Source organism: Xiphophorus hellerii, chromosome 6, assembly GCF_003331165.1.
Source record: "Xiphophorus hellerii strain 12219 chromosome 6, Xiphophorus_hellerii-4.1, whole genome shotgun sequence".
Lineage (NCBI taxonomy): Eukaryota > Metazoa > Chordata > Actinopteri > Cyprinodontiformes > Poeciliidae > Xiphophorus > Xiphophorus hellerii.
In genome coordinates this window covers 5,904,474-5,929,915 of record NC_045677.1, presented here as the reverse complement: position 1 = coordinate 5,929,915, position 25,442 = coordinate 5,904,474, and the positions used below count along the sequence as shown (strand labels likewise).

Sequence of the window (25,442 nt, the reverse complement as noted above, 5' to 3'; positions counted from 1 at the left end):
AAAAAAGTACCAGTAACATGTTTTCAGATTTCTTTTCCTTGTTATCAGGTAGTAATTTATGTGATTAAAAACAAAAAACATAACAATCCACATTTATGTCTACATTCTAAAAACAGAAATAAAATGCTGGTTCTTTTGTAATAAAATGAAACATTTCCCTAAAATGAAACATTTTAGGGAAATGTTATTTATTAATGTTATTTATTTTCCCTAAAGTAAATGTTTGTCTGAAGAGTTGTTTACTGTTTACTTTCAAAAAAATTATCGTGTTTGATTTGGTTGTCCTGAGAGCAAAATGACAATGTAGGTAGTGAAGATTGCAAACCCCTGGTTTAATGTTTCGGTTTTTGTTTTGGTCAAAGTCATTATTTCCTGTGCCTTAAAACAGTGTCATATTCTTTGACCTCTAAGACATTTAGTCATTTAATGACAATTTCAATGTATTTCACTGGGATATATAAAGAGTCCAGAAACTGCACTTCTAGACTAAATTTCATTTCGGTACTCCTAAATAAAACCAAGAGCAACGAATTGTGTTCAGGAAGTCGACTTATTAATAAACTGACTGTAATTTAACTTCAGTATCAATCCAGCTGGTCTGTGAAGGCCTCTGAGGTTTGTTGCAGAAAATTAGTGAACAAATAAGAGATAGTGTACACCGGTAGGCTGGTTCGACTGGAGAACATTTTCAGTTGGTGCGGTTCACTTTCACACTAGTGACCCAAACTTTTTGAAAAACCTGTTCACCCCTTTGCCTCTGGTGGCGCTGCACCAAAAACTACTGCAGGAACGGACACAAAATCCTCTGAAGACACCGAGCTCAACTTCCTTCTGGAGTGGCATCATATTTTAGCAGTTGAAGAATTTCTCTTTTATCTTTGATAAGAAACAACAAGTCATTTCTCCCACTAGGGCTGTACTCACACATTAGCTTTGGTTCCGCTTACCCAGAATGCACTGCACTGTAGTCCGCTTCCTTGCTTTTGGAGCGGTCGTCCACAGACCAATTCAAACCAAACTTTGTTTTAAAGCTCAGGCAAAAGTCAGGAAAACAAACCGAGATCTGAGTTGACATCAACAACTTTACAACGCAGTCAGTGCGACATGAGTGTGTTGTTCGGTACTTGAGCTGTTTCATCTTTCTTTCCCTTTCAGGCTCTCTTCTGTTTGAGACACATGCTGAAGTTATTCCTGCTTTATGTCAACTTGGAGAGTTTATTATCACTTGGATTGTCTTAAGGGGAAGTTTGGGAGAAATAAGCCAATGACGCATCATGACTCAGGGTCGCATTAGTCATAGAGATGTTTAGAAGGAAATATGTAATCAGAATATAAGTGGGTGGGACTTTGGAGGTACTTTCATGGATTTGGTTCTTTGGAACCAAGTCCTTTTTTTTTAACCTTCACTAAAAATCAGCAAAAAGAAACATTACTTTGATTGTTCTCTCTCTAATGGACCACTCTTAGCTGCAATATTTTTGCTGACTTGTCAACAAGTTAACTTTCCAAACCCATTTCTCGCCCCAGAATCCAGTTTATCTCGCAGTGTTTATTAGACAGTCCCAGACGGGAGACTCTCAGCGAACGCTGCCCTGTCTCCATATCTGCTGAAAGAGAAGTCTGGCTCGCCTCTTTAGTGTTTACGTTGTCCAGACAGACGGGAGGACAGACAGAGACAGCAGGAAACATAGACGCACACTCAGAAAGACTTACAGCTGGAGCACACACACACCAAAATCACTCCCAGGAGTCAGGGCCTCTGGATAGGGAGGGTTAACCTCAGGGCTTAGAGTAGTTTTAAGGGTGGACATTAGCATTCATAGTATGAGGATGGCCTACAGACTGATAAGAGCGAGTGACGCAACATGTGAAAGGCCTTCTGCGGTCCGCTGCAGCGCTCCTGTTTTGGGTCAGCTCAAAAAACAAACATTTAATAACCATAAATTAAACAAAGTAGTGCATGGCAGTATCATCGGCCTCTTTGCTGGAAGTTCTGGAAACCAACCGTATGCCATGAGCCAAGAATCCCCCTCCTCCCCTAAACTTGTCAGAGCTCGGAGTCCAAAGTCCCCCATGGGAGCCAGTCGTCAACATGCCGTTGCCTGAATAAGAAGAGCATGCCCCGCAGAGCTGTAATGAGGTCACTTATCAGCCAGGGCATTTCAGAGGGTGTGTCCCGCTTCCTCTCAGCGTCCCTCCATCTGTCAACGCGGGGACCCATGACCTCTGCCGCTAATGCCAGTCGAGTTATGTGGCGTCATGAGGCTCTGTGAACGGCTCCAATCTGACTCAAGGAGGAGGCAGAGTGCTTCTCGTGTCTTAAAAGGAACTCAACAAGGCCCGAGTCTTATTCGTCTTTAAACAGTGTTCAGGTGAAAAACAGCACGTGTTTTTGTGCTGGTTAACAATCTGAAATAGAAACTAATCCAAAGAAAGCTGTAAATTCAAGTTAGAATCAATGTATTGTCAGCCCATTGTGTACTAAACTGCACAAAGATAAACTAGACATTTGTTTGAGATCTCTAACACTCAAAACAACCTTTAGTTGTTGAAGCAGTCAGTCTCATAGATCCATAAAGATGTGTTTGTGGTATCTGGCATCAAGATGTTAGCAGCTCGATTTTTGTTTAGTACACCAAACAGATGCTCAGCTGGCTTGAGATCTGGGGAATCTGAAGACCTAATCAACACACCCAACTCGTTGCTCTGCTCCTCAAACCATTCCTGAACCATTTTTGTTACGTTGAAGGGTCCTAATCCTGCTGGAAGTGGACATGGCCATCCGAGAATACTGTTTCCACCCTGACTAGTCTGCAGCCACCTGCCTTTCTGTGAAATCCACAATTTCTCAATTTGAGCTGCAGCTGCTCGTACGTTGGGCCAGACCACACGGGGCAGTCTACTTTCTCTACATGCGTCAGCTTGTTCATCACTGTACTTTGGATCTCTGATAGACAGTGATTACCAACTATCACCGAAACCATTACAGTCTTCCATTTTTCCTTCCCTAGTGGCAGAAAGCTGTGGAGCTGTTCGGTGGTTTTGTTTCTGATCAAATTGTCAAAATGGTATCACAGTTCAAAAATTGGTGTAGGCTTTGAGCAGTCCCCAATACTTCCAGTTCTTAGGACCTGTGATGATCCTCACACTTAGATACTTGTTGGTAGGAGGCCTAGCAAACCGTACCTCCTGTGGCAAGATGTACAACCTTCAGTAGGAGTTGCTGGTCATACTACATTGCTTTATTTAATCTGTTTTATTCATTTGCACAAACCAGCTGCCACAGAGACAGTTTCCAGTCCCAGGAAGTCTCTCTGATGAACACAATGAACACCTCACAGCAGGGGTCTCCAACCCTAGTCCTTGAGATCTACTGTCCTGTAGGTTTTAGATTAATCTCTGCTCCAACACAGGGGATTCAAATTATTGCTTTTCCCCTTCTGCATGCCAACAAGTTTGGCAAAGGCCTGGTAACTAGCTATCTGTTTGAGTCAGGTGTGTTGGAGAAGAGGTTGTACCTAAAACCTGTCAGACAGTAGATCTTGAGGACTAGGGTTTGGAGACCCCTGCCTTACAGCCTATGTACTCTCTTCAACCTAAGCATATCTGCACTACTGTAACCAGCCTCTTATCTAAAAACATATCTGTACGTAGACATACATGTGCGCACTGTTCCTTTTATCCTTTTTTAAGTTTCCTCTAAAGTTTCCAAATTTATACTTTAGGTCTGTACTGTTGTCACTGCTTGAACCAAAGACAGATGACCTTGTTTGTACACACAATCTTTGCTTGTACTTGATGTGTTGTCTAGTCCCGAGGATCCAAAAGCTCTTCGCCTGACATTTAGTCATTCACCCAATCACACGCTGATTGTGGTAAGCTACTGGATAGTAGCCACAGCTGCCCCGGGGAAATCTGTCAGAAGTGAGGCTGCCATGCACCAGCGCCACCCGGGCCCTCCGACCACCACCAGCAGCGCCACCACCCAAGAACCCAACAGAGCGGGGATCGAACCAGCAACCCATTAATTGCCAGATGAACTCTTACCACAATCAGAACCATCGTCCCCATCTTGACCAATAAAACAGACCCTGACGAATCCTGCAGAGGGCGGCAAAACTATAGGAACCTTCTGCTTACTATCCGCTACAGGTCTTTTTTGTGGGCCAAGTTGTAGCAGCGATACTACACTGACTTCCAGCATGTCAACTCTTCTCTGGCATGTTGTGAGGATGCTTGTTTCAGTTTGCTGGGTTTTACTTTGACCAGGTGAAGTAATCAGATATCTGCACTCATCACGTTAGTCCAAAGCGACTGCATTAGGGGAAAACTTACCAGTAAAGTAATTTAACTGCTAACAGATGCAACAAACTGCGACCTTAGTGGGAGTCCTGATGATGCTTTAAGTGTATTTGTGAGTAAAGAGGGGCAAACAAGAAAGAGAGATTACTTCAGAGCAACCACAGCAGCATATCTAGAGTCCCTGTGAAGGAACTGTAAACGGCACTGGGTAATTGCTTCACAAATAACTGCAGTTAAACTGTGGCAGGAAAACACAACAACACTTTTTCCCCCCTTTCTTCCCCCAGCAAGACCACATGAAAGGGATTCCAGCATGTGAATGTTGAAAGCTGCAGATCAAGAAAAGCCTCTTTGAATCTCATTCAGAAAAATGTCTCCAGATGAAAATAAGAGGGGGAAAAAATAGACTGTTGGGCCACAGTGTGCCAGTGTGTTGTTTTCAATTAAAAGAAATGAAGATATCTTTGAGTGAAAATGCTCCACTGATGTTGTTGTGGAAGAGGAGGAGGAGGAGGAGGAGGAGGAGGAGGAAGAGAGGCGTTATGGACTTGGTTTGCAGGCCGAGATTTGCCAAGTGTTTGACAGGGAACAGAACGATTCCAGTCAGCGCAGTGTTTAACAGAAGAGGAGTGTTTACACCTTTTATGGCGACTCTGATGAAGACACGTTCTACAATTTGTTACCAAGAAAGGGCAGGAAAGCTAGCCGTTATATATTTTTATATGAAAGTAAATGCACTTTTATTTCACCCAGCTATCGATCATAAGTAGCACATGTTTCTTATTTATCCTCCAGATTCCTTTGCTCTGACTGCGGCTACACACAGCGTTACTTAAGACGTCACAGCAGACAAGGTTCAAAAGGCCTATTGCAACATCACCAAGGTACTATTGCTTGAGGTATAGACTAACAGTAAAAGAAAAAAAAAAGAACTCGAAAAATCCCAGTTATTTTCATCATAAACCTGTTACTGCGCACTGCTAGTCACCTGGATAAAATAAGCTAGATTCAGGTCTCTATTTGGGCAAAACTTCAAGTTTGTTATTTTCTTTTTGTCTTTGAATTCCTGTAAAATCCCCTGGATTATCTTGAGCAGGGATGTTGCTGTACACTGTAAATAAGTTTGCCTTGCCTTGAAGTAACAATGTTTTAAAGTTACAGTTGATAAGCTGCACGTCTGTAAAGCAGCAGACTGCAGGCTAGTTAGCGATTAAGATAATATGGTTAGGAGGTGTTCATTCTATGTGTCCTTAATAAAAAAGTAATGCTCTAGATAATATTGTAATGCATGTAAAAATACGTTAGGGTCATGGTAGATATCTGTGTTTTAAATTTTCATTTCAATATGGTGATACGGACAAAATATTACTGGAGGTTTTTATAGAGGTTCTCGCCACGTAGAAGATTAGCATTAATTTATCAGATGTGTCTATATTTAAAACGGTGAAAAAAGCTACATAAACTCAACAGTCCAGTGTCAAAAAGAAGGTAATCATTAATTACTACCCCATAATCATGAATGAACTGTAACTAAATATTTTCTAGTTCATCTACACAAGCTACTCCCAGACTTGACTGCTGTCATTTCTGGGAAGTCATGACACCATTTAGAACCTTCATGACGACATAAAGTAGTCGAAAACATCTCCAAAAGCAATGTCTCATACTCCTAAATTAAACAAATTAAAGAATAAGTGGGAAAGAAACCCCATTTGTCAGCTTGAAATGGGCTACAAAGGTAACAAACCGTTTCTAAGGCTGCGTGAGAGCCAAACATCCACAAAAGGATAAGACATGAAACGGTGGCCGGCCCGGCCAAAATACCTCTGAAAAAAAAAAGAAAAAGAGATGACTCACTTACCCAGGAGGTCCGAGCAGAACCCGACAACATCCGAAGCACAGCGGACCTCACTCGGCTCAGTTAAAGTTAGCGTTCACGATTCGACAATAAGAAGCAGCCTGAAAAAAAAAAAAAAAAGAAAAAGAAAAAACAGAGTTCAACTCCAACACCTTTAGGAAACAGCTTGAATAAACTGGAAGACACTAGCCGCGTGTTTCCACTAACCATAGAACTGCGCAAATTAAAATTACGAACATAAATTCGCATGTGAAGTAAAAAAAGAAAAAAAAGAACTCACATTTTTCGATAAGAAAACAAAAATTGTTGCGCTGGGATTAGGTGCTTTTACAGCCGTACCGAAATAGCCGGTATTTCGCACGAGTCACGAACATGAACAGCCGGATGTTAGTACTGGCGAAAACCACGAAGAAGAAGAAGACAGCAAGTAGTCTTCTTCGTGGTTTGTAGTTTGCTTTTGTTCACCACAGCTCTCACGGCATCGTTCATAAGAAGTTGTGTGTCGTTCCAATGTGCTGACTGTAATGTCCCCAAAAACGTCGCTATAGACGCTCGCAAGGACGGGAGGCTTGTGTCGCTCCAACGCCTGAACGTGGTCAGCTCAGAATAATCTGGAACAATCAATCAAACAACTCGATACTAAGTTTGAAAACCCATGATGTCAATGAATCAAAAATATCCAGGCAGTCAGGGGGGAAAACTGTCGTGTCACCATAAACAACAAAAGCCGCATGAGCCTGGATATAACTTCTGAAGATTTTAATACTCACCACAGATATGTAAGCTGAAACCGGACCAAGATGGAGCAGTATATCTGTTTCACAATAAATGCTGCCAAGTGTTTTTTGTTAGCGGCTGATAAGAGGAGAGTGTTCATACACGTGTTCTTTGGTCAGACTTGGGTTCTGGGGTTAAATCATCATGCGGACTTTTATCTGACGGATAGAAGATCATACTGTCTTTGTTTCAGTGCCGGTCCAAGCCTTTTTTTGGGGCCCTACATCTGTGTTATATTTAAAGTTAAACCATTAGATAAATATGAATGTTTCATTTGTTCCCATTTACATTTCTGGTAACTTACTTGCTTGCTTGTTTTTTTTTTTTTTTTTTTTTTTTGCACTCACCGTTGTTTGGCCCCAGCAGGTGTATGGGATTGGCCGGCCCAGCACTTCCGCTTTAAATAGCTGTGTGACGTCACTGATTACATCACTGGGTACAACCAAATGGAGGTTTTCTTTTTTCTATTGTACTGTTTGCTTTCTTTAAAGTGACCTTTTGAGTTTCCTTGTATTAAATGTTTTATTCCGCAGACCATTTAGTTCTGCAGATCAGATGAGTTTATGAATTGGATTAATAACGTCATTCCTGCTTCTTTACAATTTGTTGTGCAGTCTGACCTGTTTTCTGCTGGTATTGTTTAATGAATTCCAGGCGTGTTGTGACGATTACAGAAAAGCCTTGATAAATTCAACCTTATGCACCTTTATTTTATGCTATTAAAATACAGTAGATCCCCGGGTTAATTTGCGAGGCTTAGGATCACAGCTACCTGCGAATAGCCAAAATCCTCAAATACTTGACACCCCTTTTAAAATCGCTTTAATGGGTTTGTTTTAATGGTTTAAACTCCAAATATAGCTTAACGTTCATTAATACGCACAGTGGAAACCGTTTGAGCGGAAGCTAATGTCTATGGTCTTCCTTTTCCTCTCTCTCTCTCCAGGGTGCGACCAATCAAATGCCGAAGACAATGAGCGGCGCTCCTGGATTGGCTGCCTTGTAAATGCCAGCCAATAGCATGTCAAGTAGCACCGTAACCACATGTTTCAGGATCCTGAATTGTATTTTCTCTGTTGCATATTTTAGAAATGTTGCATGGAAAAAAAAAATACAAATAAATCTGCGAATTCTTCACCACCAATAGGCAGGAGTCAACTCTGTTGCTCAGGTTGCGTGTTTGTAGTTCAACTCTCTTGTTAAAAGATTATGTCTGTCATGGCAGAGATTTATGTAACCTCTGGACAAACACAATCCAGCTAAAACTAAAGTTTTCCGCCTAAAAACCCACTTTTGTACTGTATTAAGCTACTCAGCTCTATTGTTAGCTATTTGCCTGATTTTCTAACAATTAGCTTAAAGGTGTGTGTGTGTGTGTGTGTGTGTACACTCTGATATAACCTATGGATGTTCTATTCTACGTTTTATGGACACAAGGATAATCTAAATGGATAATCCAGGGCGGTGAACACAATCGTACCGCTTCTAAGCATGTCCACATGTTAGCATGGCCTGCCACTCTGGAATAGGTTCTGTGTGGACTTTATATTATTCCAGAGGGGCGATGCAGAGCAGGGTTAAAACCTGGAATGTTCACCATTTCCCCACAGGAAGAGGCTCGTGGAAGTCTACCGCGGCCCCACGCCCAAAATCTCCTCATCACATGCAAAGTTGGCTGCCTGCTTAAATATAACACTCCGCGTTTCGACAGAAACCACAAAGAAACCTTCAGCTTCACTTTTCTTTTGTGTTTTTATTAAAGACATCCTCTCTTTAATACAGCTTTATGGTATAAAATTTCACATTACAAAAATATAAAGTTTTTTTTGTTTGTTTTGTTCTTATAACAAAACAGAAAAAAAACAACAACCCCAGAACCGAAGGAGTCTGGTTTTGACCCGCTTCGTTCTTGGTTTTATACAAGTTAATATTCACTTCACTGGACGCTGTTTGCCTCACGCAGAAGCACGTTCTACATTTACACAGGTCTCAACGCAGAGTCATAGTGGGCGTTTCTGCAGGACACAAACAGGACACACTTTACAGCAATTTACAACACGTAGTGGCACAGTGAACTTTCTGAGGCAGTCTTAGTTATTTATAAGCGAGTCTGGATATTTTAAGGCACTGGCTTCCTATATGTGCTTCACAACGGAGTCATGCAAGCACACTGCAGGTATTACATCAGGTTTATGTCATCTAGAGATTCGCCGATCAGAGTTCTGTTGTCGATCTCCAATTTTGTACAGCTTGTATCTAGGTTCTAAAATATATTAGTTAAAAACGGCTAAAATGTTCCAACGTACAGTTCCTACAGTTAAAAGTTATAATAGCAGCCTATGTTCTAGTAATATCAGTTTAAGTTGATTCTGATTTGTCACTTAATCCAACTGTTTTTAATAAAGAATTCCTGCTGTCAGAAAATTAATTATTTTTAAATGAGCCATTGTACTTGGATCAGAGGCGAAGTCACACTGTGTGAGAAAGGGGTAAAACAGGAAGAAAATAATAGAGTTAACATTATGAGTTGTTTTTGGCATGAGATCCTAGATATTGAAAAGGTCCAGAAGTATTAACACCAAAAGAAGTCTAGAGCAGCTAGCATCCCTCCACAGTAAATACGGCTAATCTTCAAATAGCTTCCTAAACCTTCGGTTCTTCTTCGAACTCGAGGTTAAAACATTTCACTGATACCAAACATCGCTAGCTCCATGTAACAATGTCCACGTTGAAGAATGTCCAAGGCTAGCTGTGTAACCTGTTAGCCTTCTTTACAGTGCAATCCCTGACTTTTTGAGTTCCCAACTGGCCAGTCACAGGTCAGCGCATCTCTACCGACATCCCAATTATGTGAATTTACAACATAAGCTACTATGGGTATTATGTTTTTGGCATCGCATTGCAGAGATTACCATAAAATTACAATGGTTAACATGATTAGAGTAGTTAGCATACTTGGAAAAACTCACATATGTTCAAGAAGTGTTGGGAGTCTAGCCTGAATGAGCAGCTAGCATCCCTCCATTGCAAATACAGCTAACCTTAGCTTCTAAAATGTTTGGTTCTTCTTTCGACTCGTTTTAAAACATTTCACTGACACTGAACACGGCTAGCTTCGAATGACGTCCATATCAAAAATTGCCAAAGGCTAACATCTCCATGCTCACCAAGGTATTGGCCTTCGTTATGCTGCGTTCCCTGGTTGGAAAGGACTAGATTTTTGAGTTTCCAACTGGCCAGTCACTGGTCAGTGCATCTCTACTGGCAACACATACACACATAGCTACATAGCCATAAGTGTTATAGGAAACCAATGATAAGTAACGGGTACATGTGATCAAATTGTATCAATTTGTATGCTAAAACAGGTGCCTCTTCTCTGCCACACTTTTAGGCGATGAATACTGAAATATACGACCTAACCTTAAAACACACACGCACACACACTCTGACCTAACGCGTGAACACCCGTCTGGCACATATAAAAGACCGTCATTTCATTAAACGGCTCAGTGGGGGCCCATCCATGCCAGCAGAATGAGGCCCACATCTAAAACCCACCCACATCGTCGCTGTATTTTCCACATAACTATAACGTCTGAGGCAACACTGAACTACACACAGAGTGAAGCTTTCCAAAAGCTTTTCAAAAAAGGTCGTTCAAGAGGTGACGAACAATACTAGAGGAAAATAGTGCTTTAAAAGTCACGCATGCAATGTCTTGTAATAAACTAAAACAATATCCTTCCTGAAATAGAGGAATTTGTATTTTTTATTGTTTATTTTTATTCTGTTCAAATATGAGTCACACAGCGAGGAGCAGGGCTACGAGTGGAGCGCCCATGCTGGACAAATAAAACGCAGAAAAGCCGCACACAGCTTTGTTAGCGGCCGCCATTCGTAGGCTTTTGCTTGAATTCCGGACTTTTGCTCAGAAAAAACCCAAAAAGTTCTTCATAACAGAAGAGAAGGTCAAATACTCCTTGTGTAACAAAACAACAACAACAAAAAGGTCGTCTCACCTCCCTACACATTCACATGTCTTGTGAGATTTGGGGAAAAACATTAAAAAAAAAGAAAAAGTTCTTCAGAAAGCAAAACTTTCTTTAACTGCTTTCTGTGGTTCACTTCTGCACTTTCCAGAGTGTCCATTTCATTCAGTAAGAACAAGTGGCTGTAGGAAAATAATAATAATAATAGTAATAACAAAGGCACAGTTCTGCTCATTTCTTGCTTTCAGTCGGTTTTCAGCCTTGTTTTTACACCATGGTGAGAGGGTTGCCCTGCTCCCTGGTGTCTGCTGGAGGAAGGCAATCTTTCTTCACCGGCATCTGGGTCAAAAGGCACCATCCTCTTTTGGGCCAAAGCAAATCGGACACAAAGAAAACCTGCCAGGCAGAAGGAGAGGGAATTGTTTAAAGGTTTGCAGTTGGTCAGAAAAAAATAAAGACTTTCTACTCTCTGTCTTGGCCTAAAAATAAAAAATATAACTTTCCGGGCTATCAACAATTATTTATACTTAAAAATTATATAATGACACTTTTAATGATTGTGGCTAGTTATTCACTCCTAATACTTTATCTTTAACCCCGCTCGGTTTGCAATTTGATGTGGACATGTTGAGCAAGCTAAAAAAAAAAAAAAGTGTTGTTCACGATTTGTTACATTCACTTTTGATCCAGTTAAAACCATTGCTAACTTTGTACATCTATCAATAAACAAACAATAATAAAAAAAAAAGCTAACAAATATCCTCAGCATCGGAGATGTTTAAACTGGATGTTCAAACATGCAACACTTGCTGCAGTCCTCCTCCTAAACAGTAGGTGTCTCTGCTGAGAAAACAGTGCTACCACTCCAGCGCATGTGGTCCCAGAAAAAGTACTACAGGAAGTCAATTCTGAATTTCCAAATTTAGCTACGTACTTTGAACATCTTCATCCTTTTTAGCTCGTCTTTGAAGTCAAAAACAAGAGACGCGAGGCTTAAAGGATCGTTTTGTAACAGTTGTCTTTAGCTAACTGTAGCTACGTCTTGATACGACTTTACTGTTTGCTGCTACCCTCTAAAGGTCCTAGGAAATAATTATAATAACTATTTTTGGTTATTTTTTAACAAGTAAAAAAACAACAACAGAGAGTGTTGACAAAAAAACAAACCTAGTACAGAAATAAACAATATTTAACCAAAAGGTGTAGGCAGAAGCACAGGCTTATTATACCTTCACTTTTTTTAAAGCATCAACCAAATCAAAGCAGCAGAATCTTTTCTGTATATTTTTCTAAAACACGTCTCCAGGGAATTTCAAATCAGTCTGTAGAATAACTCATAAAAGAAAACATAATCAAACCCTATTTTATTATACTTTTTTTTTAATTTAGAGACTGAAAACCAGTTTTATGTCCTCACAACAATTATTCCACACCTGAATCCCTCTAACTGAAGTACATTTGTTTTTAATATTTGTCCTTACTGACTTTTAAGTTTTTTAAACAAACCCTTCACTTTTAAGTCATAAATTGTTTCTTTAATTTCTAACCACTTCTGCATACATATTGGAACGAGTTTATCATAGACTTTGTACAAAATCACTGCTGTTCTGAGCTCTACAAAAACAAACAAAATCATAAGGCATGCGGTGTCAGAAATATTTCATTAGATGAAAATGATATATTTCCTCTGCTGTTATAATTGGGACGGCTTTAAAGAAGAGTGTGACGGCTTACGATGCAGACGGCCACCAGGGCGCCCTGAAAGAACCCGGCCAGGACATCGGCGGGGTGGTGCTTGTGGTCGGACACCCGGGTCAGGCCAGTGTAGAAGGATATCATGATGAGGGCGAACTGGGTCAACGGACGCAGCAGGCGGGCTCCGTTCCAAGTTAAGCGAGACTGCAGGTAAAACTGTAGACCAAAGGAAGTCAGATAAAAAAAAAATTATTTTTTTTAAAGTTATTGAAGAACAGAACGAGTAAAAGGACGAACGTCTAGAAACTCACCACTAGGTAGAGCATGGTGTACATGGAGAACGACGCATGTCCAGATAAGAATGACTTCCTGAGGAGAACGTTTATCAGTTAGCATCGAAGCGCGTAACAAATGTCCAAACCAATGGCATTTAATTGTGGGTGACTGAGCCATGGGTTAGCACACCATACCTAGCCTCTTGGACTTTACTCTCTGACCCTAGACACGTGTACTCCGTGATGTAGCCCAGGGAGCAGTTGATGGTGGAGAAGTCAGGCTTGCACACGTCGATGAAGTGTGGCCGCAGGCGGCCTAGCGTCACCTTGGCGATGTTGGTGAAGGACAGGCTGATGGCACAGCCAAAGAGGAACACCCCAATCTGTTTGTAGAAAGCAGCAAAGTAGGGGTTCCCAACAAACGACTTGGATTCCTTGGTCAGAAAGAAGATCCTGAAGCTTTCACCTATTATGATCTGAGAGAAGAGAGAGGAAGCGGTTGTTGGTGAAACGGCCTTTGTGAAGTTACCGTGTGCTATTGAAGAATGGTGGACATTCCGCTCTTTGCCGTTTTGCCTCTTTGTTGTTTCGTAGTTTTGGTGGTTTCCTACCAGACCCTTTTTGGGTCCAAAATGGAGAACATTTTAAACCAACTCTGCATTAACGCAGACCAGGCAGGTGGACATTTCATACCTGCTTTGGCAACAATTTAAAGTCATTTTCTATGATCTGCTCAAAGGGTAGTGTAAAGAAATGTGGACATATGGTTTGATTGGTACTAATTTGTCATATATCATCAGACTGAACCAGCCTAAACATTAATTAGAACCAAAACTAATCACTGACTGGTAATTGAGACAAGCCTTGGGGTTGCTTGAGTATCAATTATGTGTTTTAATTTGTTAGCATTTTATGTAGGTCTTTGATAGACTAGAACAAAGTACTGGGAGTTTTCTATGCATCAGGGCTGCTGATTTGCCGAACATCTCTACTCCATTATACTCTTCCTCTAAGAGAAAACAATGAAAGAACCCCCACTGAACATTGACCAATGGGAGGGAACAGAGGGGGACAATCAAGGGTAGATAAATATTCATGACTCAAAACAGTTGTCCAAGCTCAAAAACGCCTTCCCTGCCCCCTAACCTCATCTTCCTCTGTTGTCTTCAAGCTATTTACAATTGAAGCTGTGGAGGAGTGAGAGACAGATGGGGGAGGGGGGGACAGAAGGTACAGAATGACAAGAAGGGAGGATGGAATGGCAAAGAAGATATGCTAATACGATTGAAGGAACAAGAAGTGTTGCAAGTAAGGGAGGAGAGGCAGAAAAGTGAGAAAAGGAATGAGGAGGAGAGTAGGGCTGGGGGGAGTCACTGCTGGTTCTAATCAAGGAAATGCTGAGCTAGGCGACGTGTCTGATTGGCGGTGGCCAGATTCCACCAGGCGCATGTTTGTTTTTCCCCCCGCACAGGCGGTCTTTCTGAAAACCCGGACGTCTGGCTGTTTTCACGTCAGCATCTCGAATTCATCGCGCATTCTTCCAAGGAGGGGTGAGGGCGAGCCTCGCTCTGGAACACACTGGAGATTTAACAAGCAGAGAAAAAAAAGAAAAGGCGTTGTTTCCACCACACAGGCCTTTAGAGCCAGCTGCCGCTACCCCAGCTGGGGGAAAGACAACACATCTGGTTCCTCTTGTGCAGAAGGTTTTCACTGAGCGAACAGATGAATCGAGTTGCTTGGTAATGGACGCGCAGCGCCTCCAGAAAGCCGTCGCGCCCCGTGAACTTCTTCCACATTTGGTCACACTACAACCACGAAATTTGTTGGATTTTATTGGGAGTTTACGTCTACTCAGGAGGAAATGGGAGTCCAATTGTGTCTAATTTAATCTTTATAAATCCGGTCGTTCTGCAAAGGCCTAAAGAACCTCAGTGGACAGGGATACGGTTGTGATGCTTAAAACAGAGCTAGGTTATAAAAGACAATATTCTAGTAGGTCTGAGCCATGCGGAGGAGCGGCAAAGATTCACAGAATATTTAGGAGACTCTGTTGACTGGACAGCTATTATTTGCCCACTTCCTGTACGGATGAGTGGCTTTCCTTCCAAAGGGAAACGGAAGCTGGTCAGAGATGGTTTGAGAGAGAAGCCCATTCGGCGTCTGCAACACGGCGACGATGTGAAAATCTTACCATAACAGAGAAAAAACAAAACAAAAAGCTGATTTGATATTTGGACAAAAGTTCCAAAAGTGACGGCATATTGTTTCTACTTTCACCCTGACAAAGGCCAGCATAAATTACATAAATTACAAAAAGGCCACGACCTCTTGGTTCCCCCCCCAGCTCTCCATCTCGGAGCAACGAAGCACTAAATACGTTTGCTTTTTCTTCTGCTTCATAAAACACAAATGTTGGCCAGAGCTCTCTAGGGGGGCGTTGGAGATGGATCCAAAAGTCATGTATTGCTGGGGGAAAATGAAATATATGGCCATTTTATTATTATTTTTTTCTTGTTTGGGGCCCTCACCACAATTCCACCCCGGCAATTATGGTGTTTAACCAAACAACCATTGCGTCAACCGTAATTACACAGCCTGCCGGCTCCTTCTCACCCCTGTGGCTTTAGGTCTGAGCAGTACTCTGCTCTTGGGGGGGCGGTGGGGAGGTGAAAGGCAGGGTACACAACACATGCACCCTCAGCCGTGAGGCAACGCGGTGAAAAATGGACATTTTATGTGAGGTATAACATTTAACTTTTTAAACGGGCCCTACATTTTGGGGGGGAGTGCTGCGGGAATCTGTTTGCACACAAACGACCCATCTGTGGTTGTGACTGTATTACTCTGTGGCTACCGAGGTGTTGGGGGGGCAGGAGGGGGGTGTTTTGTAAGCACTAACTACACGCTTGGGCAGGCTCCGTCTACTCGCCACGGCCGCTGCCGAGTTCTTACAAACGTCGCTGGAGTTTAATTTCGGTTTCCATGTAGCGGCTGAGTCCTAAAGTACGAGTTGTTGTCTTTAAATGGAAAAAAAAAAATCAAATTTGTAATTTCTTTGAACTTTCTTCTGTATTGCTGTATCTGTCAAGAGCAGCCTGGTGCGAGACGCTCGAACAAAACTGCACGAGTTCCAACAGTAATGAGTTTAATCACCAGACTCTGGGTCGAAGATGCTCGGCTTTCTCTCAGGAGATTCCTCCAAACTACTCCAAACTTCACTTCACTGTGAAAGTCCTAATCACTTTAGTCATCTTGCTTCCTCCAGGGAAATCTCGGGAGAGAGTGTTGTCGGTTCGTTCTTATCTGGAACGCTCTGGAGGCAGCGGCTCTGGCTGATGGCCCGGGTGTGGAGAAGAGTCGCATCAGTCATCATTCAGGATAATTTTGGTTTGTTCCCTCAAAGCCCCGAAACGGGAGGTAAAAGTTCCAAACGTTGTTTGAAGTAAGCGTGTTTATGCCTTGTCAAGAAAATCCGAGCTCATCCCACTTCCCCATGCTGGAGATTTTAGTTTAACAGTAATAATAAATGGAGTTGTCTTTGGAATGAATCACCCGGGTGACATCTAGGCCCAGCAGTATACTTGGGTGTCAATGGGGTGAATCTGGTTGTGTGGACAGATTCACACAACCAGAGAATCTGTCCACACAGATTCTCTGGTTGAGAATCTGTGTGGACAGATTCTCAATCTGTGTGGACAGATTCTCAACCAAAGAGGGGGGGGGGGGTGTTGCGCAACAACAGCCTGTATTGTTAGCGTGTAAAAAAGCTTGCACAAGTAGTAAGATGATATGTGTTTGTTCTTTAGTTTTAAACAATGCTTGTTTGGAATAAATCCTAAATTGTTGGATAGTTTTAGTTTTATGAAGATCAACACATGTGTCTTACTTTAATGGCATGTTCTCTCGTCCTTCTCATTTTCAAGGGTGGCCAAGGGAATCCTATTCCCATCATATTTATGTATTGGAGTAACAATGCCTCATTGATTACTCATTAAAATGCCTTTGACACTTTAAAACCTAAAGAGAAGGACAAAAATTGAAATGTTTTACAATTTGTTCATTCGTGCCAATAATTGTGGAATCGGTAATCTGGTCACATAAAAATGCATTTCTAATCATTTGATGCTTTTAAATTTGTTGGAATATTTTATTTTCAATGTGATACGGTTCCGTAATAAGAAGTTGTTTTTACTACGTTCCTATAAAAACTGTGGACTGAGCTGCAGGCACGCTTTGAGGCAAACATGAACAGCTGTAGCAGATTGGACGGTTTGCATATGTTTAAATCATTGTTGTAGACAGAAGACATGAAGTAGTATCAACTGCAAACAAGAATAATAATAATAATAATAATAATAATAATAATAATAAAAGATTAGCATGAGAATTCACATGGCTGCCACAGGTGCTGCTAGTACTTGTGAGCGGCGCTGAAACCCGAGGAGTGAAGATGACATTAGTGATGAGAGTGAGGTGACTTACAGAGAGGATGCTGATTAGAATGCCTGTCGCGCTAAGCAGAGTGTCGCTAACGATCTCTCCGCTTTTGGCCGGGTACCTGATGGATTCATCGTCGCAGTAAAACCCTCTACGGTACGGCTGAACAGCGGAGGTCTCAATGACCAAGAAAGGCAGGCCGGCTAGCGTGTAGAGGCGAGTGAGTGGCACAGAGAGGACGGAGAGGAGGCAGGGAAGGGAAGGAATGGGAAGAGAAGAGAAGGGAAGGCAACGGGGAGGACGGGACGGGTGGATGGGTGGGTGAGAGAGAGAGATGGAGGTGCTAGGTTAATGACACGCAAATCAGAGGCTGTGGTGGCAAGCAGGGGATGACAAGAGAACAACTGGAGCTGGCTCAGTTCGTTCTGTGGCTGTTATCTGTGACTAACAAAGTAATGACTGCTAATTGGCCAGTCCGACTCAGGGTTATAGTTCAGTCTGTCGACTGAAGACCGAGGATGCGTTACCTTACAGCTGTTTTTGTTTTCTGTAATGAATCACCCTGCTGAGCTGAATGTTTCTAAGAGGCTCTCATTACCATTTTATGAGGGAAATTTGAAAAATAATCTGCAAATTTCAGCATGTGGTTTTGTCTCAGGACTGAAAGGTTATTTGAAAGTCTGTCACTGTAATGATAATAAGAAGCAAGTTGTCCAAGTTGGGCTCAGAATTGGCCTCATTAAAGTAAAAAAAAAAAAAAACCCTAATAGTATTGATGAGTTTGAATCAGTGGGAATCCACCTGCTTAGTAAAAACATTTAGTAAATCGCTTTAAGATGCACATCTTAAGTGTGGAAAATTAAACCACGTGGAGAAAATTCCATTACTGTAGGATCCAAAGTTGTGCGATTTAAGCTTGCCAGCTAGTTTCAGCTGTTTGAGACCCTTATAGCAAGAAGGGAAGTGGCTCTAGAGTTGAAAACTTGAGTCGAATCATAAACACTTTACTGACTCAGCATTTTGAGTAGCTAGAAAAAAAAAGAAAAAAGAATGGGAAGTGATATTAAACATTTGCTAGCAAAGTCGGAATACCCCAGTGGTTAACGGTTAGCTGCTAACGACACTAGTTGGTGTCAGCTTCTCTGGTTCAAAACCTTAGTTCTACACAAAATGTTTTAAAACACAATTTGAGATTTATAAAAATGTTTCTTTGGAATTAGTCTTTAGCTAATTCTAGTGAATTAGCTAAAATTTCCATAGTAAATTAGCTATTCTAAAAAAAGCAATTAGCTAGCCAGAATAGACTCAAATACTACGATATTACACCTGACCTACAGCAGATCATTCCACACTGATTAGACCCTTCGAAACACATTTTGTTAGCTGTCAAACCTTCACTCTGTTGGTAAAAATAAAAATACTTTCTCATTTCATAACTCTAATATAAGGATTTATCATAATGTCCCTCTTTTTTTTTTTTTTTTAACAAATTCTCTTCTTGTAGGACTGTAATTTGAATGTCTTAGGTTTAAAAATATTGTTAGGAAAAACAAGAGTTTTTAAAAAATATTTCAATTTGGGACAATTCATATTTTTAGATATTTTTCTTTACAAACAAACAGCCAATTTTGTGTGCGTTTGGTAAAGTGAATGCACACTAACGGCAGCCTGAAGGCCGGGATTTGAATCAAACAGTCCACAGTGGAAACTGGCGGACAAGTAATGAGCTGCATACATGATTTGCAGTCAATGGGACATAACCACCGCGTGCGACTCGGAGCCCGTGAAAGCCGTCAAATCGGTGTGGGATTGGGGGAAAAAAATCCAGCCACTGGCGAACTGAGCGTGCTCCAACACAGGCTTCCCCTCGTCCTCCTGCTTTTACCACACCAGGACTTACAGAGAACACGGGCAGAGTGAAGCCCACAGCTGCGAGTACGGAGGTGGGCACCGTGCTGTTCTTAAAGGGAAGTCTGATGCCCTCGTCGTCACAGTAGAACCCCCTCTGGTAAGGCGGGAAGACAGACTTGTGCAAAAGCACGGCGACAAGAACCACTGCATGGTTGGACAGATACATGAGTGCAGGTGAGGCAGGGTTTTTTTTTTCAGAACACATATATACATACATTTAAGAAAACGCTTAACATAGCAGAGAAAATACAAACCGCTTTCAGGAGTTCCGAGGACGGCATCTTCATGAGTTTAACTGAACACCATTGCAATTAAAATAAGAACATTTATTTTGTCCTCTTGTTCCCTTCGTTTCAATGAGAGCGCAATGAAAATGCTGAAGTACCAGTTTTCCCAAAACTCTGTGGAAAAAGGAGGTGGAAAAGCTTTTCCTTCAAGCATAACATTGCACAAATTGAAATTGTGAAAATAAAATTTCTGATTATTGGAAACACGCCAATTTCAAAAGAAAAGAAAAACTCTTGAGCTAGGATGAGGTGGATTTTGGCCATATTGAAATTTATCTATCCGTAGTCATATATTCGTCAGCCAGCTGCAACAACGAAGAGGACAGAAAGTAGCAGGACGATGGTACTTTTTCTTTTTTGGGGCAATATCCAATGCTCTTTTGTAAAACCACCAAATACAATTTCCCCAAAATGTCACATATGTAGCCGCTCCCAAGTATAAATCCATGCATGGTTATGAATTTGTGAAACTGCGCTATTTTAACCCACGGCAGCTATCCTTCCAGTCTCTAACACCGAACTACGTCAAATTTTTGCTAAACCGGAAAAGACAAAAAAACAACAAAAAAACAACAAAACAACCAAAGCATCTTGAGTGGCGCCATCTTTCCAGCCGCGGCTTTGAAGTAGACCTTAAAAGGACCTTTTGAAGACGCCTTGGGGGTGTTTGTGTCTGATCGATTTAGTGTCTTTCACCACTTGAAGTAGCGAAAAGATCTGTTCTTATCTGCTGACAACAAACAGAGCGGGTGTAACTTAGCCAAGAGCCAATAAGGACAGCTTATTTCCTCGATCTCAAGAGGCAGCGATGGAGGACTTTGATATCCAGGGGTAACTGAGGTACCCAGGAGAGGCCTTCAAATCTCAAGACAGAATAGGGAAAATATGCTTTCACTTCACTTCAAAGTGGCAATGGGCTTTCAAGTCGGCTGCGATCTGCAGATATAAAGATAAACAAGCAGACTGCCGGTGTTGGGAAAGGTGGCAGGGGGAATTTCTTAGACTGAATGTCAACACATGCTTGACTTGCTGATATACCCACCCAATTATACCCCCCCCCACACACACACAGAGCTGCTAAGTTGTGGTTTTCAAGGTCCAGCTGGGCCGAGTTCAGGTTACAGAGAGTTCTGGCGCTCTGGGAAATCCAGAATGCCGCTCGGCCCTCCACATTCAGCAGGGTTCACGTTATTAACTTTCAGCCGCTCTTCAAACAAATACCTACGCCGGAACGACATTCCGCTCTGAAGCTGTACCGGTGGAAAAAGAAAAGAAATCGGGCGGGACGTCTTAATGGGCATGTAGCTGTCAAAACATGCCGCGTTTTACAGTGCGCTTAATCCTGAATGTCAAATCCCCCACGGTTTGGTTTATCTGTCTCTGAAGAGAACAACACAGGAGGATATCCAGACTGCTGATATGACGGAGAAAAGACCTCTGCAACCCCTTTAAACCCATTCACTCAGACTCAGACTAACCACAAGCCCAGAGGCATTCGGAGGGCAGAGACTCAAAGAGAAGAAAAGTCTGGCAAACGCATTGATGAATTCACGAGTCCGTGGCTTTTAAATGAACCTTAAAATGACCAAGCGCAGTAGACGACTTCTGGGAAACAGGGCGAAGGGAGGAAAAATGACAAGAAACAGAAGGTCGCAGTCAGATCCCGGCTTCCAGACATTCGGCTGTTTTTGCTTCTCCCTCCTGACTCGGGTGCCATGACCCCTCGCATCCGCCTGACACTGCAGCATCAGCAGTGAGCACGGCTTCTTGGGATTTTCCCCTCCCACCCTCTTCAGTCGAGCCCGCATGAAACATCAGAGGGCGGTGGAGAGCGCCGGCCACGCCAACGTCAACACCTGTCAGCAGGTGTGGGCAAGTTTTCCGGCATTAGCTCAACGTTAAAGACAACAGGAGCGAGAGAAAATGCTGAGAAGCTGGATTTAAACGGCAAAGAAAAAAAGTTCAGTTCTTCATGTCAGCATCGGCTGTTCTCTGACAAGTTTGGTTAGTTCAACCAGGAGTCCTACCTAGTCATGGGTCAACAACCGGAAATTAAAAGACCGCAACTCACTGTGATTATTAAAGGTAACCGTTTAAAATTAAAATTGGAAAGTTAGCATGTCTATTAGCCCAACTAATTAACAAGTAAATATAAGCTTGTCTGAGTTGGGTTCCTCTATAACCCCCCATTCAGATTATCCTTTTGTTCAGAGATCTACATGTTTTTGTGATGCTTTTGGCGTCAACTAAAATGTCCTGATAAAACGTGAGGGTTAGAAGAAGACCAACCAATAATTTATACGCCACAGTATAGTCATTAACCTGGAGCCACTGTGAACTGAAAGCAATTTGCGTTTGCTTGAAGGATTGGATGCATGAGTATTGTGATGCAAAGTTCAGAGCTGTCTTATGCTGATGAATGCTACGATTAGTAAGCCACGCCCCTTTGGTTCTGCAACCGCAGCTCCACGCTATGAAAGTCCTCAAAGCCTGACATCTCAGAAATATTCTGTTAAACCTCGCTATAATTAATATTTTACATCTTAAGCACCAGCAGATGTAACTGTTGCTTTTCCGCTTTAAATCAAAGCAAGTTAATCATGTTAAACATTTATATTTTTGTCTTCAGGTATGTTTTCTCTTGGCCCAAACCTCGTCTCGACATAAAACAATCAAACGTTGAGGGGTGTTGTTGGGTTTTTCAGCCAGGTTCTTATATCTGTGGAAAATGCTCAACATGTGCTGGAGGCGTTCAGCAAAACACCAAGATGTGACTGTAAAAACAAACATTTTCCACTTGATTGCTTGCAGTCTGCGGTGGAGTGCGTGAACATGTCTGAGCCCTACACACACACACGCCCACACCCACACGCAAATGTATCCATACACACAATGACGTGGCTGTTTTTGAACTTTCAGCTGTGCCTTCAAATAACCAGTTGTACCAGCGCTGAGTCTGAGGTAAACCTTCACTCATGTTTCCACGGCGTACGGGGAAACAAAATGAGCCAAATGAGTTTGATTGATAGAAATCACATGGATAGAAATGTCACCTGCTGGTGACATTTTTCTGGCGTACAAGTTTTGTTTGTTCAGGTGTACAATGAGAGACGTTTTAATCAGCTACATGGTGTGTTCCTCAAGTGACGATTCTGAGTTGTCTGGTTAAAACCAGGCTGTGTAGACAGGGAGTAAAAAAACAAAAACAATCCCTAAAAGAGAAACATTTTGAATTTGCCAACTAATCTTTCAAGATCTTTTTCAACTGACAAACTTCATAAATGTTTAATGGTATGAGTATCTTTGCTTGCATGTTTGGCTTATTAGCCATCCACTTGAATGCCATTAGAGGGTTAACTGGGAAACACTACATCCACCTTCCGCAGTCTAATGTAAACTGAAATGTTTCCTGTCGGATCCGAGTCAGGATGACGTTTTCCTGTCAGAAAACTCTCATCTTTACTGAAACCAATGATCTACAAAGAGCAGGGGCGCCGGAGCGCCGTCAAACGCCCAAATAACGTCCTTGGAGGCAGGAGTAACTGCGCCGAGAGCGGACCAAGGAGATTGCTAGTTGTGGCCCACAGTTTCCTACTTGCGGTCAGACTCTAACCCGACATCTTTAGACAGAAACACACTGCTGGTTTGTTGACAAGTTTCTCTCTGTTAAGTTTATGGAACAAATGATACAAATGATGGGGATTTACCCTCCACAGAGGTGAAAACTAGCCTGACTCTAAACATAGCACATGAAAAAAAAAAAGAAAAAGAAAAAAGATTACTTTCTACAAGATTGTAAAACAGTCAGTGGATTTGCCAGGAAAATGGAACAGCGTTATTTATAGCATTTGACTTCCAACTGCAGCTTCACTCTGACATTTCAACACGTTATGGACATATGGTTACATCAAGCATCAATTAGTATTAAGGACGAGGTAAATCATTTTAATTTCTAAAATGTTTCCGCATCAAAAACTAAATCTACCAGCAGCTGCTGTGAGATTTTTAACACCCACATTGGTCTGGTAAATAACCACTTAAGCCAGACGCACAGCGTGTAGTTCAGCAGATGTTCACATCTGAAGCATTCCTGTTGCTGTGAGGAATTTGAGCCATTCTGGGGGGGGAAAAAAAGAAGTCAAAAACAGAGGTTCGTATGGTTACAGGTGTGGGTGGAGAGGGAAGAAATGCTGGAACAGTTCATTAGTGGGTTTCCTCTAAGCCAAGCGCATTTTCAGGAAACGATTAGAAACAGAACACAAGGAACTCATGTAACATTTGGAAAAGATAAAAACAGATTATTTCGTGGGTTGAACAAGAGCTTCTGAGTCTGAGACTGGAGTTTGGTTTTAATTTGCAGCTGCTTCAAGACCCACAATTATGCACCAATCATAACCTTTATCGCAATTTACAACTGGAACTAAATATCAGCCGTTACAATATATTAAAGTGAAGCACTTTAAAGTCAAAAATGTGATGGTTGAATCACATGTATTTCCCATTATTTATACACTATCACTTGTAAACGTGTTCTTTCAAAATGCAATTATTCAGGATGGTCAATTAAATCCCTGTTGTTGGAAAAGATTTAATTAGTTTCTCTTTACTTCTGAGGTTGAAAAAGGCAGAGAAATAAAACAACTCAGAACTTAAATATTCAACAATATTTGACTCTATTACCCAATCTGTTATATGACTTGTCAAATTTATGCGCTTAATTATGTGGGGATATTAAGCTGTCATATTTCATTAGGGTCGACTGACCCAAATGGGAACCAGAACTTAAGTAAATTGAAATGAAGCCAATGTCTTCAACTAGATTAAATTGAATTAGATTCTAGCTCTGTTACCACTCTAAGTTTATAAACTGTAAACAGCTGCTAAGTAGGGCAGGGCAAGAAATATATATATACAACAGTAGACATGTGATTAATATCAAAATAATATCCGTCAGATATATTGAGTAATATCATTGAACTCCGAACTAGAACCGAACAGCATTCTGGGAATCTATCGGCCAGCTTAACAAGGTTGGTGGCGTCAACTAACTCCGTCTTTGGTTACCTAGCAACAACCTGTTGAATAGCAGCAACGGTTTCAGGTATTGCCACCCTGCCTCATAACTCCTTAAAAAGAGAACATTTAAAAAAAAACCCAGCTGGAATAGAAAGTAGAAAATGAGTACAACAGCTGGAGGGGAAACTGTGGAAAAAGACTGGAAAAGTCATGTAACCAGTTTGGCAGTATTAAAATAAAACGTTAATTAATAATTACTGACACCGACTGATAAGAAGCGCTTGCCTCGTGATACTTTTTTCAGCCATAATCACCCAATAAGTTTGCTTGAATCGGCAGATTCAATAGTTGATGTTACAATTACAACATATAGTGCTTTTAAACTTTCATTACATCACACGGTCACGCGACGCTGCTGTAGTATCACACGCTGTATATGAACAGTAGTAAAATGTGAGCTGGGCTTACCTAAGAACAGGCAGAAGAGATCCACGGCGACCAGCAGCTTTCTCCGGCTGCGGTTTGGGCAGATATTGCTGCCCAGTGAGCTCTTCGTGTCGGCTGCCATGATCTTCACACAGCGTTGCATTTAAAAACCCTTTTATCTACGCAACTCTAGTCGAACGGAGGTTGTTGCTTTTCAAAGATCGTCTCGAGCCGCTCAGCGTGAGTCAGTTGGGCTCGCGCGCTGGGTTCTCCTCTCACTTTTTAAACAGTCAGGACTTTTTTACCCCCCCGGACTTTCTACGACTACAGTTCGGCGCTTTCTTCTGTTCTCACCATCCTTTCTTCTCTTCCTTTTGGCTGTTTCAAGTCTGACAGGCTCCTAAACCACGCCCCTCTCCAACTCTTTCCCCCCCCCCCCCGCCCCGTTTTCCCAATCAATACCATA

The 25,442-nt window shown here is 41.8% G+C and overlaps 1 protein-coding gene and 1 long non-coding RNA gene across 4 annotated transcripts; one reads left to right on the top strand and one right to left on the bottom strand.

Moving 5' to 3' along the window:
- Positions 1-233: 233 nt before the first annotated feature.
- LOC116721164 (uncharacterized) lies at positions 234-17,919 on the top strand. Its single transcript, XR_004339541.1, has 3 exons — positions 234-244; positions 8,085-8,090; positions 17,811-17,919. It is a non-coding gene; the product is annotated as an uncharacterized LOC116721164 (long non-coding RNA).
- LOC116721149 (phospholipid phosphatase 3-like) lies at positions 8,671-25,376 on the bottom strand. Of its 3 annotated transcripts, none has more exons than XM_032564700.1 (6): positions 25,019-25,372; positions 19,237-19,391; positions 13,095-13,375; positions 12,936-12,993; positions 12,664-12,840; positions 8,671-11,325 (listed from the first exon to the last, which is right to left on the bottom strand). In XM_032564700.1, the coding sequence occupies exons 1-6, from the start codon at positions 25,137-25,139 to the stop codon at positions 11,197-11,199; spliced, it is 921 nt and encodes a 306-aa protein (XP_032420591.1). In that variant the 5' UTR covers positions 25,140-25,372; the 3' UTR covers positions 8,671-11,196. The 3 variants fall into 3 exon arrangements, with proteins under 3 accessions (XP_032420591.1, XP_032420590.1, XP_032420593.1); XM_032564699.1 differs by lacking the exon at positions 19,237-19,391 and adding an exon at positions 17,382-17,539; XM_032564702.1 differs by lacking the exon at positions 8,671-11,325 and having other exon boundaries at positions 12,625-12,840; positions 25,019-25,376.
- Between the last annotated feature and the right edge of the window lie 66 nt (positions 25,377-25,442).

Coding starts and splice junctions, on each gene's coding strand:
- LOC116721149 (XM_032564699.1), bottom strand. CDS start 25,139: ATGCAACGCTGTGTGAAGATCATGGCAGCCGACACGAAGAGCTCACTG. Junction 17,540..25,018: donor TCTCTTCTGCCTGTTCTTAG/GTAAGCCCAGCT, acceptor TCTACACGCTAG/CCGGCCTGCCTTTCTTGGTC. Junction 11,326..12,663: donor CCCTGGTGGCCGTCTGCATC/GTAAGCCGTCAC, acceptor TCTGCCTGGCAG/GTTTTCTTTGTGTCCGATTT.